Source organism: Oncorhynchus nerka, linkage group LG24, assembly GCF_034236695.1.
Source record: "Oncorhynchus nerka isolate Pitt River linkage group LG24, Oner_Uvic_2.0, whole genome shotgun sequence".
Taxonomy (NCBI): domain Eukaryota; kingdom Metazoa; phylum Chordata; class Actinopteri; order Salmoniformes; family Salmonidae; genus Oncorhynchus; species Oncorhynchus nerka.
In genome coordinates, this window is record NC_088419.1 from 57,470,765 (window position 1) to 57,489,485 (window position 18,721).

At 43.6% G+C, this 18,721-nt stretch overlaps 2 protein-coding genes across 2 annotated transcripts in view; one reads left to right on the forward strand and one right to left on the reverse strand.

The window, feature by feature from the left end:
* Positions 1–9,344, reverse strand: part of ncanb (neurocan b) — a 180,364-nt gene extending 171,020 nt beyond the window's left edge. The window contains exon 1 of the mRNA XM_029632404.2: positions 9,054–9,344. The gene's annotated coding sequence lies outside the window, so the exon portion shown is untranslated. The remainder of the gene's footprint in view (positions 1–9,053) is intronic.
* A 3,378-nt stretch (positions 9,345–12,722) lies between these two features.
* Positions 12,723–13,379, forward strand: LOC135564245 (uncharacterized). Its single transcript, XM_065008505.1, has one exon. It carries the CDS (start codon positions 12,723–12,725, stop codon positions 13,377–13,379), a length of 657 nt encoding a protein of 218 aa, XP_064864577.1.
* Positions 13,380–18,721: the final 5,342 nt, after the last annotated feature.

Below are 18,721 nucleotides of genomic sequence, written 5' to 3' on the forward strand. Positions count from 1 at the left end.
CATGCAAAGCGGCTGAATACTAATTGAGCAACGGCAGATCATACAGTATCTATCTCTGTGTTTACACCAGACATGCTCAAGTGATCTGCTCGTCTTCTCCATTCCAGCACTTTTTCATTCAAGACCATGGAGGCGAGTGCAAAACACCATTCCACAACGGTGGATTCACAGTGATAGCCCATACCCTGACCCCTTCAGAAGCCCAGAGAAGCCAGCCAGCTAATGGGTCTCCTCCATGCTGTCCTCTGGTCCTCGCTGGAGAGGCGTGTCGGGGAGAGGAGCGCTGCCTGCGTCTGATCAGCCTCTGTCAAAACAATGAAGGTCACGCAAGCTGACGCCCAATTAGGGCTCCGCCAGTCGCCTGCTGCTCACGGAACAGCGGTTAAGCCTGTGGATAGAGGAGGGAGGAAAGGCTGGGGGAGGGAGAGCGGTAGTGGTGATGGGGCTTGGACACATTAAAGGAAAAGGGACAAAAGAGAAAAAAAACAAGGAGCCATTTTGACACCATTAAGTCTTCAACACTTGATGCAGCAGACTGAGGATTCAATACCAGACCCTTTCTCTCTCGTCTGATATTTTCATTAGAGGATTGGACAGTTCTCTAGCTGGTCGGATCAATTTGAGCTGCCTTAATGCTCCTACTGGTCTGGTTCTGTAGCCCTAGTGGTTCTTGTGACAGCAGCCAGGCACTAACAGCCCAGCTAATAGTGGTGTAGAGAAAAGAGGCATCCATCACTGGGAAAGCTCTCAAATCTATTTGAACAGAGAGCGGGCCGTCGGGGCAGCCCCCACGCTTCGCGACAGTGTGTGTGCGTGCATGTGAGCAGCTGCCAGATTAATCAGAAGGCCCCTGGACAGCCCCTGCTGACCAGAGGTGATTCCAGCGGACATACAGAAAGACATTAAAGCCTGTTAATTACAGCTGAGGAGACAAAGGCCATGATGCCAGACAGACGGCCTGCCAGGGGAGAGACGTGCTCACTGGGACACACGGGCAGAGGGTAGGGGGGCGCAGGGATAACCCTCTGGGAGGAATGCCTGGGGGTCGGGAGAGTGGGGGCATGGAGGGATTGGCATGGGGCAACATTTATTCTGATGCTGACATACACACTTTTGTGAAATACAGACACACATAAGTACGCACACACACGCACACACAAACTTTGTTATCTAGTCTCTGCTAGATAACAGATTACCCTTTCAAGAATAACATTATCCTTGCAAATCACTGCAAACAGAAACATGCCGCGTCTCGGGACTGAAGTATTTAGTGCCTCTGTCTCTTACTTTCTGCATTGCTCCTCCTCTATTTATTCTGTAGGATGACAGTTAATTACAGAAGGGAATTGGTTACAAGCCCACCAGTTAAGTGTATGTGTGGCAAACAAAATGGAAAAGCAATTCAAATCACTTAGGAGAAGTTGCCTACAGAGATTCTGTGTAAACAGCTAAATGCTAATTGTTTAACAACCCGGAGCCTAAAATGTTGTAAATGCATCACTGAGACAACACAAAGAAACAGTGTTTTTCTTGTAAGTTTTTCTCGGTGTGTGTGTGTTTTCCTACATTATCAGGGCCAGAATGTCCTGATGTGTCTGTGTGTGTGTGTGTGTGTGTCTGTGTGTGTCTGTGTGTGTGTGTGTTTGCCTGCGTGCGTGTGTGTGTGTGTGTGTGTGTGTGTTTGCGTGCGTCCGCGTGTGTGTGTGTGTCTGTGTGTGTGCGTGCGTGTGTGTGTGTGTGTGTATGTCTGTACGTGTGTGTGTGTGTGTGTGTGTGTGTGCGTGCGTCTGTGCGCGCGCGCGTGTGTATGTGTGTCTGTGTATGTGCGTGTATGTCTGTGCGTGTGTGTGTGTGTGTGTGTGTGCGCGTGTGTGTGTGTGTCTGTGTGTGTGTGCGTGCGTGTGTGTGCGTGTTTTATAGACACAAACTCTGATAACTCTAAATGAAACACATTTAGTCTCTAGTCTATAAAAAGTCAACATCAATGTTCTTCTGGGTTACTGACTTGCTGATGTTTCTTTCTTGAAATAGCAACGCAGCAAACAAATGGCTTTTGATATGTGCCTGTTTGTACTTTGTTGCCAAGACACAGCAGTTGCAATGTGAAAGGAAATTACATTTTCAAAGTGCAATTTTCCCATCACTAACATGACAACCATTGGAAAATGTATGTACTGTACCTACCGATACATTAAGTCTTACCCTCCATTTAGGAAACAAGCTTCGCTCTCAAACATAACCCTGACTGGAGAAAACTCTCTCTCTTTCTCTTTCTTTATTCCCCTCCATCTTTTTTTCTGCACTCACTTTCAACAATAAGTAAATTGAACAGAGAATCTCACAAATCTAAAGTAGAACAATGGGGACCACTCCCTCCATGCAAAACCACTCCAGTGGGGCATTGACATTCTCATTAATGACTGCAGAGCGACTGCAAAGTGTATTGGTGGGACATTAGACTTGCTATAAAATCATTGAATTGAGAGACTTCAGCATTGAATCAAATGGCTGGAGTTTTCGTTTGAGTTGCCCCCCTCCAGGTTATAGAGTGGATGAAGTACCCTAGTAGGACTGGAGGCCCCTCCTGGCCACACCAGAGGACAGCCATTAACCACCTGGAACAGTATGTGTGTGTGTGTGTGTGTGTGTGTGTGTGTGTGTGTGTGTGTGTGTGTGTGTGTGTGTGTGTGTGTGTGTGTGTGTGTGTGTGTGTGGAGATGCAACAGAGAAAGTGGGCTTTAACCTTGGCCTGCCTAAGCTGCTGTAGCTCATTCTGTTCAGCTCAGCAGATTCCAGTGTCCCCTCACTACAGGAGATACTTTGTTGGTATCAGACAGGTAACTTCCCTGCAAATCAGGGGTTGGAATCGGTTCAGGAAACCGGGAAAGAATGACATTTTTCCAGGAACAGAATCAGAACCACAAACAAAAGTGATCAATACTGTTTAAAAGCATGGGAACCGGTTAATAAAGTTATTTTACGTTCCGGGATTTTTTTCCAGTCCCACGAAAAATGCAACAAAGCGCCTATGCAAAGCCCTCACTCTACAAATAGAAATCAAACTGGATGGACATCAGAAATAGAGGAAGGACTAAAGACAAACAAAAAAAGAACTACTGTAAAATAGACTGTGTCTGTAAAATGTTATAAGATGTATAAATTGAAGGTAAAAGCCAAAGTTTTTGTTAGTTTACTTCAATTGGGGGATCGGCGGAAGGGTTTGCAGGTTAATAATAATAAAGGTATATTCTTTTTTTTAAAGTATGTATGTCTATTTAGGTATGTGTATGTATATATGCGTATATGTATGCATGCGTGTATGGATATATATATGTATATATGTACCAAAAGAATATATGGGGGATTGGAAATGATGCAGACAATTACATTGATGGAAGCAACATTCTTTCCGCAATATTAAGCTGATCCACCCCTTAAAATGAGTTTTTTTTTTTTTTAAAGACATTCAAAGTTCCTTCATAGAAGCCGCTCCTCCGTAGGTATAATTCTGTCAGCCTAATTCAGATAACTTTTTTAATTAACTAGGCAAGTCAGTTAAGAACAAATTCGTATTTACAATACAGCCTGGGAACAGTGGGCTAACTGCCTTGTTTAGTGGCAGAACAACAGATTTTTACCTTCAACTCTGGGATTATGATCTAGCAACCTTTCGGTTACTGGCCTAACGCTCTAACCACTAGGCTACTAAACCTGCCTCCCCTAAATAATGATAATGCATGTCACAGCAAGATGCTCAGCGCTTCAAGCCAAGCCTCCTCCTCCACTCTCTCTCCCCACCCGCAAAATTTCAGTGGCATCTCACGCCCTACACTCTTCTGTCCAATGCATGTAAATAGCTTGTCCGCTCTAGCAAGCTGCATTATCCGCATTGATTGGTGTAGTAATTTAATGTCGACCTAAACGTACAAAAAAATGATTTCAGAGGTTCAAAAAGGAACACAAAGGGAAGATATAAAACGTGAAGTTTTTAGGATTCGAACCGGTTCAGAACTTGATTTTTTCTGGTCAGAACAATGGAGCTGAACAAAAAAAATTATAGTTCTGTTCAGAATGAAACGATTGGAAAATACGTTCGGTTTTGACCCTTGCTGCAAATCCACCAATTACTGAAAAACACTAAATCCACCTGAATACAGGTCAGAAAACTGCCACAGGGCACTATAACCGGGTAGCACAATATAGAGAATCAGCCTGATCTCAGTGTGTATCTTGGAAATGAGGAAATAATAATGGTGCATATTGTATTAGAACCAAAACTCTAGATACTGTACCTGAGGTTCTGAGCTTTTGCCTTCAGGAAGGCACACAGAGAAATATTTGTAGTTTTGTCTGGGAAATATGAAAACTGAATTAAATGTTCTATGCAGAACCAAACACCCGTACTGCTTTTTTGAAGCCAGCACATTTAAGAGAAATGATTCACTAAGGCAAACCGCATAAAGCTTTCAGTATCTTTTTAACATGTTAATGAGCATCTCTGAATTACACAAGGGGGAGAAATCTCATTGTCGCCTGCAAACTAATAACTAATATCAATAGCAGCACAAGCCGATAGTGAACAGGCATATTGCATTCACAAAGCCGCCAAATAGGAATTCACAGGCGCCACAAACCGGGGTCCGAGAGGGATTTGAATGAAATTAATTACATTACTTTCCATTCTTCCTGAAATCCGACGCGATTCATCTTGGTCTCCCCCCAGACTCAGACAAGGCAGATATATGATAAGAGTTGGGCTTCTTATAGCTATCAGAAAGGCTTCATAAATACCTGCAGTCAGGAGCCTCAGGAATCATTTTGTGTAATGGGGGCTTGAAAAGCTTATGTTTCTCCTTCTGTGTCTCACTGTTTTATTTCTCTGTTTTTCTTCTCTAAGTCTTCAAAAATATGTTTCAGACCTCCAGGTTTTCCCCATACATCAAAACATAACCCGACTCAACCCACTCACAAAACATACAGCTCCTCTGGGAACTAGTTGTTCTGAAGAAATTAAAGAATGCCTCACTCATCTGTAACCTTGACAAGTGTTCTCTGTTTAAAGGCTTATCAAGGTCTGTCAGATGGCAGGACATACCAGGGATGGGAGCCCAGCAGTCTGTCGCGGTGCCACAAACGCGTCATGTCCTTCAGTAACGAAGAAGCAGATGAGAGGGGGATGGAGAGGAAGAGAGAGTCTGGAGTGGTTTCATTCTGTGTTCCAACCTTATAGCATCTCTCTCTCTCTCTCTCTCGCTCTCTCTATTGCTTTGTAGCTACTCTTGTCTAATTTAGCAGTAACAGATTCTGCTGTGCTTGAGGAAGCATCGGTGACAATGACAGCATTGGTCCTGGAGCTATCCAGTGCTGAAAGAACTGCAGCCTCCTACACTACAGAGCCCCTGGGGAGGATAGTCTCTCTGTGTGAGGATTAAATGTTCCAGATTAGAACCCACTGGCAAATTGGTGAAATAAACAGCAAGTATTCTTCCCTTATTGGATTCAGAGTCTGAATCACTGTTCAATTCCAACCTGGACAACACAGAGACCATTTCATTCAGAACCTGAGCTATAATGCTAACAAAGGATGTATCCAAACATAATGATCAACAAAGAAGAAGGGGGGGAAATATATTCAACCCCCAAGTAGTCCCTTTGTGCCCTCCATTAAAAATTTGACAAAAACTGTTACCAGATGTCATTGATTATTTATGGTGTTTAATAGGCAAAATGCCCACATTGAATTATGCATTTGTGGTCTGTTCCTCCGATGAATATTCAAAAGCTGTTTCTGCTGAGAGCTGCTGAGAGCCTTTGTCTGCATGCGGTTAGCCAATGGCACATCTGTGACTGCAGCCCGGCACTGTGGTTAGCCAATGTGGCTTACGCGAAAGCATTGCTAATGCCAGATGAGAGCCTACATCCTACTACAGCTTTATTGCTCTGCTCTGCCAGGCCAGAGGCTTCAGAACAGCCTGAGATTCTCCTGAGCTGTCAATCAAAGCAGAAACACCAGGTTCATTAAGGTGATAAAATGTCCCTGGGATTCTGGCAATAAGAGGGAGAGACTGGCAAAAAGCCAAAGCAGACCTCAGTCAGTGGGATTCATACACATGTACACGCATGCATGAGCGTGCAGACACACACTTACAATCACACGTGCATACACGCGCACTAACTAACACACATGCACATATGCACACAACACACTCACAGACACACTCGCTCTCTCACACAGATACACAATAACTCACACATATGCATGCACTCACACAGAATGCTGTGAGCGTTCGCACTGTTTAATTTGATCAGGGCTGTCTAAATCTTTAAATTAGACTCACTCTGTGTCTGAAGGCACATAATCCCCCCCCCCCCCCCCCCCCTCATTTTCATTTTGCACTGCATGTATGAAAGGGGTATTGCTTTCAGCAGGAATACTGTCTGCCACTATTGGCCATCTGAACCATCTGCAGACATCTGGATACCCTGCAGTTTCTCAAGTTCTGTTGAAAAACTTCAGGAGTGATTTTGTTAATTCAACAGACAGTGGCTGCTTAATTAAGTGAATATTAATTCACTACATGAGTGAAACCTCTGAAAATCCATGCTTTCTTTCATTGGCTTGGATGCTACTCAAGTGCAAAATTGAATTATCGTCGTTCACGTCGCTCCCTACAAGTGTCGGTGCTAAGCTGTGTGCAGCCGAGCAGGGAGGCACATTATTGAAAGACATTGTGAGTCAACCCATGCAAAAGCAGAGAATACTCTGAATTCTCCCCAATCGGTTTTTCAGGCACTTGTGATGACAACATTTCCGAGCTGTTTTTGGCCCTTGTCAGTATCATTGGAAAACAGCCATTGGGGAGCAGTGTGCAACTAACTATCTGATGGGATATTCTGCCTCGATTGTGCCTCGTGTAAAGAAGAAAAATGGAACAGCAACCAAATTGGCACAGAAGATCTCTATTGAGATTAGTTTAGTGGTGTCAGCCAGCTCCTATTTGAACCTGAAGAACGCCAGAAAGACTGAGAGAGAAGGGAGGGGTGACAGAAAGGGGGGGAGAGACAGAGACAGAGGGAGAGAGCATTGGAGAGAAAGACTGAGAGAAGGGTGGAGGGAGAGGGAAACAGAGGCTAATAGAGAAAGAGAGGGGGGGAGCTCTCCCACTAACAGGATTAGCACTCATCACCTTTGTTTAGGGAGCGTTCCGTTTCCACAGGTGCCAGCTAGGGAACACTGATGGTCCCCAACACGGGTCAGTGACAGGAGGGACAGCTTTTCCAGATACACACATGACTGCTCATCCATGTGAAGGGAAAAAAGCTCAAACAATGAGCATGTAGCTGTTGAGGCGTTCTTTTTTTAAAATCTCCCCGTGTCATTATGCATCAGCCGTGTGAGCCAAGCCTGCCTTCATAGTTTTCCCATCCATCAGCCCGCCTGTCTCAGAGTATTGGCAATACCACACACAAACACACACACATGGATGGGCAAAACAGTTTCTACCCAGGTGGAATCGGCAAGCTCACACACATGCATGCACAGAAAGAATACACACATGCATGCACAGAAAGAAGACATACATGCATGCACAGAAAGAAGACACACATGCATGCACAGAAAGAAGACACATGCATGCACAGAAAGAAGACACACATGCATGCACAGAAAGAAGACACATGCATGCACAGAAAGAAGACACATGCATGCACAGAAAGAAGACACATGCATGCACAGAAAGAAGACACATGCATGCACAGAAAGAAGTGGAGCAGAGATAAAAAAAAGAGAAAGATGATCATTTCACGAAGTGCTGGTTGGAATCCGTGCTATATTTCGCTGGGGCTCATCTGAAAATGAAAATACACATACACATGTACAGTACGCTGTTCAGCAGCATCATCTATCATTGTCCGATCCAAAGGCATATATATTGCAGACTTGACGCAACATACTCCACCAGCATTTGACCGTGCACTTTCATTAGCGTGAGCGGGAGTTGTTCGTTTTTCAGACAGCACATAAAAACATATGCCATGTATATAAAAAGTATTAAAAACGCATGCCATGTTTGACAGAGTGCCATCAAAGATAACGTCTCGAGTTCCCTCTCTCGGTTAGCTAGCTGTCGTTGCTAGCTGTCGTTGCTTTCGGATTTACTGAAAGGGCTCGCTGCTTGTTGAATTCACAACATATGCAATACATCCTCCCTCCGTCAGAAGACTATAATCTCTACTCGTCCTGAGAAACGAAGCAAGGCTGCTCAGATGCTCATGATGTTGGTTTCGCCAAGGCCGATATCCTTCTAATGGTTTCATCGGAAAAGAAGTGGCTTTAAAACAGAGCCGATAGGCTATTGAAACATTCCCCCACATTAAACACATTAACACATTTTCTGTCCCACCCCTGCGGGATGGATGGTTGCTACTTTGCAGACCACAATATCACGCAAAGCAGTGAAACATTATTGAATCACACACGATAACAGTTAGATCAGATCCTAAGGGACACACAAGTATCATTCTTCAGATGTCAAGCATGCACTTTTCCTCTTAGCTAAGAGTAGCTAATTGTAGTATCAGCAAGGATTCTACATGTTATAGCAAGGTTTCTACATGAGTAGCTAATTGTAGTATCAGCAAGGTTTCTACATGTTATAGCAAGGTTTTTTTAAGGGTTAAAGCACGTAAAAACATAGCAAAAACTTTTCAGAATAAAATTACAACTGAAATTCATACAAAATGTGTTATTCCAAGACTCGACCAGAATAAAGGCATCAAATAAAAGGTTTGGAAACAAGAGCGTAATAAACTATACAGTGATACAGTATGTCAATGCTCACATGGAAAACGAAATACTGAAGCCTCTTCAACATAGACTATTTGTATTTATTTAAGTGGTAGTTCGCTTTGTCTGCGTGAAGATAGAGTATAGCCCACTCCTTATTAATAACGAATACCCAAGATACCGATTTCTCAGGCTTCATATTAAGCTACGCCAAAAATACTAATCGTAATGTAATATACTGGAATAGGCTAATACACATTGTTCTCACCTTTTAGGAGGAGGTGACCGTGAGCCGCTCTGATGTCTCTGTCAAGTCCTCAGGAATGTAGAGCGATGCCGCAAGTAACGTTGGTCTGATTCCGTGCAGGTGTTCTGTTAGTCACGAGCCACAGTCAGCAGTGCGAGCCATCGAGCGCACCAAAACCGTATAAAGAGTTGGAAAAAAGAACGAATCGCGTTTTGGAGAGGTCCAAAACACAATAACGGGGTATCTGGTGTCCGTCCTATTGCGCAAAGAGAAGAGAGACAGACGAAACGTGATGAGGAGAGCTACAACGATTCTCACCTCCCTGGCAGCCAAGTGCTACTGAACAAAAGAGCGCAGATACTCTCTGCAGAGTCCCGCTATTCAAATCAGCGAAGGGAGAAAGGGGAGGTGGGGGGGATGGTTGATGTGGTGGCCCAGTGGGCGTTGAGGGTGTGTGGGGAGTGTGGGGTAGAGGGGCGTCCTATGGGGTAGAGACATAATTTGGCACATCTGCACTGTTACTGTATAATCCCGTTTGTCTGTTTTGAGCGCCACGATTTATAGCCTGGGGGATAATGTTACCTTGTATAGTAAATTCACACTGACTCGCGGAGTAAGAAAGTTAGAGGTATTACTCATTAATACTGAAACCTTAGATTAATAACAATTAGGCCAACTCTTGTTTTTGAAGTAGCTTCAACATTAATTATATTTTACATTTACATTTAAGTCATTTAGCAGACGCTCTTATCCAGAGCGATTTACAAATTATAGTCTTAAAAACACGTTTGAGGTCACAGGCAGGCTTGTCGCTGCTCCAAACAACACTTCATTAGCACTCATCTACCACTAAAACTAGTCAACAACTAAGACAGGTCTCAAAATGCAGAGTTAAAACAATAGAACATGTATTGTATAGACAGATGTGTCACCAGCCAAAACATGAAACTAATTGCAATTAACGCAAACGTCATGACTTATTACACTCTTATAAATGAGCTCATATTACAGTGTAGCCTTGTTGAAGTCTCCAGAAATCCTTAGGACCTGTTTCCAGTAGACAGACAGCACCAGAGAGCCTCTCAACACAGGGCTTTACCACATCGAGAATAATGATCCCCTCCGAGATGCCACGGTGCTGCGCAGGGAAGATTAACTCGCCCTACTAATTCACAACCCACCATACACTTTCAGTATTGCTTGTTAATTTAAATAAGAAGAAAAAATCTGCGGAGTGCCTTTTGAAATGTCGATTTAAAATTGATTCGAGCACGAGGCTTATTCGCGGTTTGTTCTTGGCGTGTAGAAATGGGGATTTCAGAAAATCTCTTTGTGATAAATTGGACAGTGAACCTATTCTAAACAATAATGCTGGTGTTGAGAGTTTCAGGCCTACTTTCCAACCTGGCAAATTGTAGGACTTGACACTGCGCTACACCGACATAAGGTATATATTTTCCGTCCTTATAATGCCTTAGCTGTCCATGGTGCTGAACATTTAGTTACCAAGCTTCATGGGTTTGTTGTTCAGAGCTTTCCTATCAGCACCAAGAGCATTGCTTGACCTGTGGACTACAGGTTTTCCAACGCTCACAGCTATAACAGCTGCTACATGGACTGCTGTACTCAAACAACCCTCATCATATGATTGATTCAAACCCTAGTGCAATGTGTTGGAGCTTATTTGAATTTCTGTTATTTTTTCTAATGACTGCCTTTATTTTTACTTAAAACATAGCTCTTTGTATTCAACAGAATATGACATGCATTTAAAGCAAACGTTACCAATCAATTTCCAGTGGCATTTACAGGACAACAAAGGGGCTGTCAACTTTGACATTTCCTTGCTGCTCCAAATACATTCGGAGATGCTTAATTATTAGCTATCACAGTCTCATGCTGATAACATATTTGTGAAGCCTATCAGTGTGACACTCAAGGTTTCATCATCAAGGCAAATGCATGTAATGGTCCAATTTGACTTCCAGATAGGGGTGACATTGTGACATTACAATGTCTGTTTGGGGCACAGCGCTCAAGATTGAGGTTCCCTTTTGTCTGAAAGGGTCCTTGCCTGCATGTTGTAGCAGGCTCTCTCTTCAGTGGCTTTGAACCTAAAAGCACTCCAGCACCCTCAGCTCCAGCTTATCAGATCACTTCACAGCCAGATACTTCAAAAGCCAAGGCCGCCTGCCTGATGCCTAATGCCGCAAACACTGGCCAGACACTGAACTCCCCTCCAGCCTTCACCAAGCCATCACTGGTAGGCAGGCAGGCATGCAGGGAGAGACTAGGAGGCAATCAGAACGAGTCAACACATGGCTGCTTATATTGATCCATGTCTTATATAGATGGGGGCACACGTGTTTATCTAGCCACCACCATATAACAGTACGTCTGTTTATGTGATCTGGGCTGGCTAAGCACAGCAGCACAGCCTAGCAGAGGCTCTTCTCTCTCCTTGATGTCCATTACTGTTAATACCTTAATTAGCCAACACACACACACAGTCTGTAGACTGGGAGAGATTAGTCCCAAAGGATGGAGCTTAGAGAGAAACGGTCCAGCCACCCCTGACGGCCCACAGGAACGGTCACAGTACTGGAGGAATGTCTGCCCCCCAAGAGGATTTGAAGTCAAGTTGAGTCTGTAGGGGATTAGAAATAGCATAATAAGGAGCAGAGAGCTGTGCTTTATTGTTCACAACAGATACCATTCTGAAGGAATAGAATCAAATAAGTCGACTCCCATGACAACAATAGAGCATTGAATATTGCAAAGCTTCCTAAACTCATCTTGAATATCTGCGACTGCTTTAGTGAACATATGGTAAACATACCAACACACAACACAATGCATTTGATTTATTATGAATACTCACTCATTTTGTGCTGGGGCAAGCTGGTGATTAAAGCCCTTATAGTAGTTTTGATGCAAATTGACAGTTTCTATTATTCTACATAATTCAGGATGAGCAGAATATGAGATGACAAGATATGCAATATAAGGTCAGCAGCCATTCAGACGCCCATGCTGACCTCTGCTATGGCATTACTGGTGTCCTTCTCCTATCTGCCCAATGATCCTTCCTTCCCCTGAGTAGGCTGCTATCAGATATGATATACAGCACTGACAGACAGAAAGGCCAAAGCCTGAGCCCATTGATCTCAAAACCAGAATAAGAAATGTCTCCCAGGAAAAACAACATTCTATCAAAGTTTTTGTAGAAATACTGGACATTTTACACTTCTCTAGTATTATTGTGTAATATCATATTCACTTTAAACTATTGTTTTCTTCTATTTCCTATGATCAATGATAAACTCTGCTTGGTTTGGTTAATCTTTCAACTGCAATATTAATAGACTGACCTTTGATTAAATGAAATACAATTTTAGCCAAAAGCATTTAACAGAAGGTTTTATAATGCAATGCAAATTGCAATTAGTTATAATCGGCATAAGTGATCCACTAATTAACACAATATTGTGATAATTTATCATTGCTTCCGATACTGTAAGATATTATTGTCTACGTGATAGGTGTCCCTAAACCGGGAAGGTTGTTGCTAACGTGCGCTAATGTGACTAGAATGACGTTGTAAACAACAGTGTCAACAATTACCCACCACAAGAAGACCAAGAGCAGCGTGCGCCAACCTGGAGGAGGAGTTGGACCGGGGAGGAGAGAATGGTAGAGGACAAGACCCGGTCACTGAAGCCTGAGAGGCAGCCCTCAATTTTTTGTAGGAGGGGGCACACGGGGAGTGTGGCAGAGTCAGGTTGGAGACCTGAGCCCACTCCCCGTGCTTACTGGGGCGAGCAGGTGACAGGTCAGGCCCCGTGCTATGGGGTGATGCGCACTGTGTCTCGGACGAGTATTCACTGCGTCCCGCATTTGCCGGGTGGAAGCTGTCATCCAGCCAGAACGGGGAGGGCCAGCTATGCGGTCGAGACCGCCAGTGCGCCTCCATGGCCCTGTGTATCCGGTGCCGCGGCCAAGGAAGAGGCCGCCTGTATGTCTCCCCAGCCTGGTGAGTCTGCTCCCAGAACCAAGTCTCCCTCCTGTCCGGAGCTGCCAGAGCCGACCTCCTGTCTGGAGCTGCCAGAGCCACCCGTATGTCCGGAGCTGCCAGAGCCGCCCATCTGTCCGGAGCTGCCAGAACCGCCCGTCTGTCTGGAGCTGCCAGAGCCGCCCGTCTCTCCGGAGATGCCAGAATCGCAGCCCCTCAGTCCAGAGGCGCCCCTCAGTCCAGAGGCGCCCCTCAGTCCAGAGGCGCCCCTCAGTCCAGGACCCTCTACGAGGGTCTTCAGTCCGGGGCCCGCTGCGAGGGTGGACCAAGACTGAGGTGGAGCGGGGTCCACGTCCCGCACCCGAGCCGCCGCCGTAAAGAAGGCCCACCCGAACCCTCCCCTTTAGAGTCAGGTTTTGCGGCCGGAGTCCGCACCTTGGGATACTGTCACGCCCTGGCCATAGAGAGGCTTTTTATTCTCTATTTTGGTTAGGCCAGGGTGTGACTAGGGTGGGCATTCTACGTTATTTTTTCTATGTTTTTGTATTTATTTGTTTTTGGCCGGGTATGGTTCTCAATCAGGGACAGCTGTCTGTCGTTGTCTCTGATTGAGAACCATATTTAGGTAGCCTTTTCCCACCTGTGTTTGTGGGTAATTATTTTTCTGTGTGTGTTTGTGTGCACCTCGGTTGTGTCACGTTCTTTGCTGTTTACCTGTTTGTTTTTTGGTTGTTTCGGTTTCACTTTCATTAAAAGATCTGGAACTACATGCACGCTGCGCCTTGGTTGATTTATGACAGGGAGTTTGAGGATAGCGAGCGTGACAAACAGCCAACTTTCTGGTACATAGACATGTCTGACATGGGCAGAAAGTTTAAACTCTGGTTAATCAAAGTGCAGTGTCCAATTTACAGTAGCTATTACAGTAAAATAAATACCATGCTATTGTTTGAGGAGAGTGCATAACAACACAACACTTTTAGCACAGCAACTGGTTTGATACATTCACCTCTGAAGGTAAATAATGTACTTATTTAATAATGTACTTATTGTTATTATAAAACCTGATTTATCATCCAAACGGTCCCAGAGATAACATGTGGCATTGTTTTGTTTGATATAATCCATTTTTATATTCAAATGTAGGAACTGGATACTATAGTTTGAACCCCTGCTGTCTCTTGAAACACTTCAAAGTGTTTCCTTTCAAATGGTACCAAGAATATGCAAATCCTTGCTTCAGGTCCAGAGCTACAGGCAATTCGATTTGGGTATGTTATTTTAGGCGGAAATTGAAAAAAGGGGTCTGATCCTTAAGAAGATTTATACAACAACAATGGTAATAATGATAAACTCAGAATGTTACTAACTCTTTCACAGTATGATGGATGTTCTCACAAATCACCTTCCTTTATCTTGCATGAAAAGAAGAGCTTCAGCTTGTACTGATTTGACTTGATATATGAGATATTGTGGATGTGGGTTAGAAACTTGATTATTTTCAGTAGTTTAGCACAAGTAATTCGACTATAATCTACCACACATGGATCTGACCGCATGAGTTATGAATAACAGTGAGGGACAAATATAATCCATTGTCATAGCAGTGACTCTTATTGCTTTTGAGGGTGTGTTGTGTTGATGGGTCAGGGAGAGAGGCTGTGTGTTTGGGCTCCTATGTTAGGGATAGGAGTAAGAGGTGACTGTTTGGAGAACTGCCCTGATTGATTTCCATCCATACCTCCCCTTGATCCATTTACCATTACCAGAAGAGAGGGAGATGAGAAGAGAGGTGAGTAGAAAGGAAGGAATGATATGAGGGGAGAGAAAAGGGAGAGGAGAAACTGAAAAAAGGAATCGAGAAGAGGGGAGAGGAAAGAATGGATGAATGAGGAGAAAGGAGAGGCGATAAGAGGAAGTCATAGGGAGAGAGGATGAGAGAGGACAGTGCTACTGTCTGGGGTAGAGGGGGGTGGTGGTGAAGGGTGGGGGATTCTTGGCACCAGTCCAGCAACCGCAGCTCATTGACCCAGAAACGACTGACACAAGCACTTAAAGGCAATCAACAAACCACACTTGGTCACTTGCCATTACTGGGGATGCGCGAGTGGGTTAAATTACGCAGGGGGTGAAAATGAGTGAAAATGATGGGGGGAGGAGGAGGGGAGACAAAGCGTGGGATGATGTTGGTGGTTTGATGGTCTGGTGGTTCGGTGACAGGCATTGTGGAAGCGCCACAGGGGCCATAGAGCGTCGGAGGAAAGAGGATAGTCAGCAGCCAGAAGCTATAAATGAGGGTGAAATGAAGCCTCTCAGGTGGGTGCTAGTGATCCATAATAAATTAAGGGGAGAGGACCAGGAGAGGAGAAGTCGAGGAGGAAACGGGCCTGTAGTCGGGCCCTTGCCAGATAAACAAGAAACACATTCGGGCTCGACACAGTCAGCGATGATGAGAGCAGCTCTTGTTTGGTTTTGAAGATGTCTTTTTTCCAAGGGAGAAGTGGTTCTGTGCTTGGCGGTGATGAGAAGCGATTACCCTGCTTCATAAAGAGGGCAGCAGTGTTATTGTCATCTCAATACATGGACCTCGAAGCAAATCTCTCCAAACTAAGCACTCACTCTGACAACAGAGTCAATAAGGCGAGCATGGAAAGAAGTGTACACTGCACTTAGGGGAGATGACTGTTTTGAGTCAGCCTTCACAAGCAAATAGGCTAACTGGAGCACAGAACAGAACAGCCCCGTGTCGGTTGTTAGATAGACACTCTAACAAGGAGAATGGTCAGTAGTTTTCTCACAGCATTCTCTGCATGTGTTTTTAATTGATCAATCCTGAGTCAGACATTTGATTTGTAGTTTAATATGCACTAGCAGCAGCGAGGGAATGAGACAAATAGAATGAATTACATTCATAGGGCGGATGCTTCTGACATTACAAAGAGAACAGTCATTGGCTAATGGAAATTCCATGTCAGGGCTGCATTTCATAAAAAATACAAACTCTCTGAGCCCAAACTATTTGTTTCGGGCATCAACAATTACTTTGACCTTGTTTTACAATGCTAAAAATATTGTGAAAACTTTCTGATTATAATAAATAATAACAGAACGTGTTCTTCCCCATCTGTCTTATAAGCAGAACGATGGAACTGGTGATCAAAGAAAATATATTCCATCTTTTATTTATTTTTATTTTTTTTCACCTTTATTTAACCAGGTAGGCCAGTTGAGAACAAGTTCTCATTTACAATTGCGACCTGGCCAAGATTAAAGCAAAGCAGTGCGACAAAAACAACAACACAGAGTTACACATGGGATCAACAAACGTACATTCAATAACACAATAGAAAAGTCTATATACAGTGTGTGCAAATTTAGTAAGATTAGGGAGGTAAGGCAATAAATAGGCCATAGTGGCGAAATAATTACAATATAGCAATTAAAAACTGGAGTGATAGATGTGCGGAAGATGAATGTGCAAGTTGAGATACTGGGGTGCAAAAGAGCAAGAAAAATAAATAACAATATGAGGATGAGGTAGTTGGATGGGCTAATTACAGATGGGCTATGTACAGATTTTTGCAATTCGTTCCAGTCATTTGCAGCAGAGAACTGGAAGGATAGGTGGCCAAAGAGGTGTTGGCTTTGGGGTAACCAGTGAAATATTCCTGCTGGAGCGCGTGCTACAGGTGGGTGTTGCTATGGTGACCAGTGAGCTGAGATAAGGCGGGGCTTTACGTAGCAGAGACTTATAGATGACCTGGAGCCAGTGGGTTTGGTGACAAATATGTAGCGAGGGCCAGCGAACAAGAGCATACAGGTCACAGTGGTAGGTAGTATATGGGGCTTTGGTGACAAAACGGATGGCACTGTGATAGACTACATCCAATTTGCTGAGTAGGGTGTTGGAGGCTATTTTGTAAATGACATTCCCGAAGTCGAGGATCGGTAGGATAGTCAGTGAGTGAAGGAGGCTTTGTTGCGAAATAGGAAGCCGATTCTCGATTTAATTTTGGATTGGAGATGCTTAATGTGAGTCTGGAAGGAGAGTGTACAATCTAACCAAGGTATTTGTAGTTGTCCACATATTCTAAGTCAGAACCGTCCAGAGTAGTGATGCTAGTCTGGTGGGCGGGTGCGAGCAGCAATCAGTTGAAGAGCATGCATTTAGTTTTACTTGCATTTAAGAGCAGTAGGAGGCCACAGAAGGAGTGTTGTATGGCATTGAAGCTCGTTTGGAGGTTTGTTAAAAACTTCTTGCGACTCTCAAACACGGATCCGGGAGCGTAATCATCGCCTCAAACGAATTAGCATAACGCAGCGGACATAAATATCCCTAGAAAATCTTCCTATTCATGAAAATCACAAATGAAATATATTGAGACACAGCTTAGCCTTTTGTTAATCACACTGTCATCTCAGATTTTCAAAATATGCTTTACAGCCAACGCTAGACAAGCATTTGTGTACGTTTATCATAGCCTAGCATAGCATTATGCCCTGCTAGCAGCAGGCAACATTTTCACGAAAATAAGAAAAGCAATCAAATTAAATAATTTACCTTTGAAGAACTTCGGATGTTTTCACTCAGGAGACTCCCAGTTAGATGGGAAATGTTCCTTTTCCCAAAAATATTATTATTGTAGGCGAAATAGCTCCCGTTTGTTCTTCACGTTTGGCTGAGAAATCGACCGGAAAATGCGGTCACTACAACGCCAAACTTTTTTCCAAATTAGCTCCATAATATCGACAGAAACATAGCAAACTTTGTTTAGAATCAATCCTCAAGGTGTTTTCACATATCTATTCGATAATATATCCACCGGGACAATTGGTTTCTCATTAGAAGCGATTGGAATAATGGCTACTTCTGTACTTTACGCAAGATTTTCTGCGGGAGCCAACATGTGACCACTTGCTCAATGTGGTCCCTTACGGCTATTCTTCAACATAAATGCGTAAAAAGACGCCACAATGCTGTAGACACCTTGGGAAATACGTAGAAAACATAAGCTCATTCGTAGCCCATTCACAGCCATATAAGGAGTCATTGGCATGCAGCGCTTTCAAAATATGGGGCACTTCCTGATTGGATTTTTATCTGGGTTTCGCCTGTAACATCAGTTCTGTTGCACTCACAGACAATATCTTTGCAGTTTTGGAAACGTCAGAGTGTGTTTTTATCCAAAGTTGTCAATTATATGCATAGTCGAGCATCTTGTCGTGACAAAATATCCCGTTTAAAACGGGAACGTTTTTTATCCAAAAATGAAATACCGCCCCCACAGTTCCAAGAGGTTATAATATGGGATAGGCGTCCTGTCAACGGGACAGTTGTAAATCATGCAGGGCCCTGTGTCACGATCGCAGAAACAACAAATGTAGGTACATATAATTGTCTTATATCGGTTAAAAACTTAAATTCTTGTTAATATAACTGCACTGTCCAATTTATGCGAAAAAATGCCATGCTATTGTTTGAGGAGAGCTAACAACAAAACCGCGATAGGTTTGATAAATTCACCTCTGAAGGTGAAATGTGTACTTACATTCTGAAATCTTGCTCTGATTCATCATCCAAACGGTCCCAGAGATAACATGAAGTGTTGTTTAGTTAGATAAAATTATTTTTCATATCCTAAAAAGGTCTATATAGCATGCACAATCAATTTTGTAT

What these genes read in the sequence shown, in the direction of transcription:
- LOC135564245 (XM_065008505.1), top strand. Translation starts at nt 12,723, where the DNA reads ATGGTAGAGGACAAGACCCGGTCACTGAAGCCTGAGAGGCAGCCCTCA.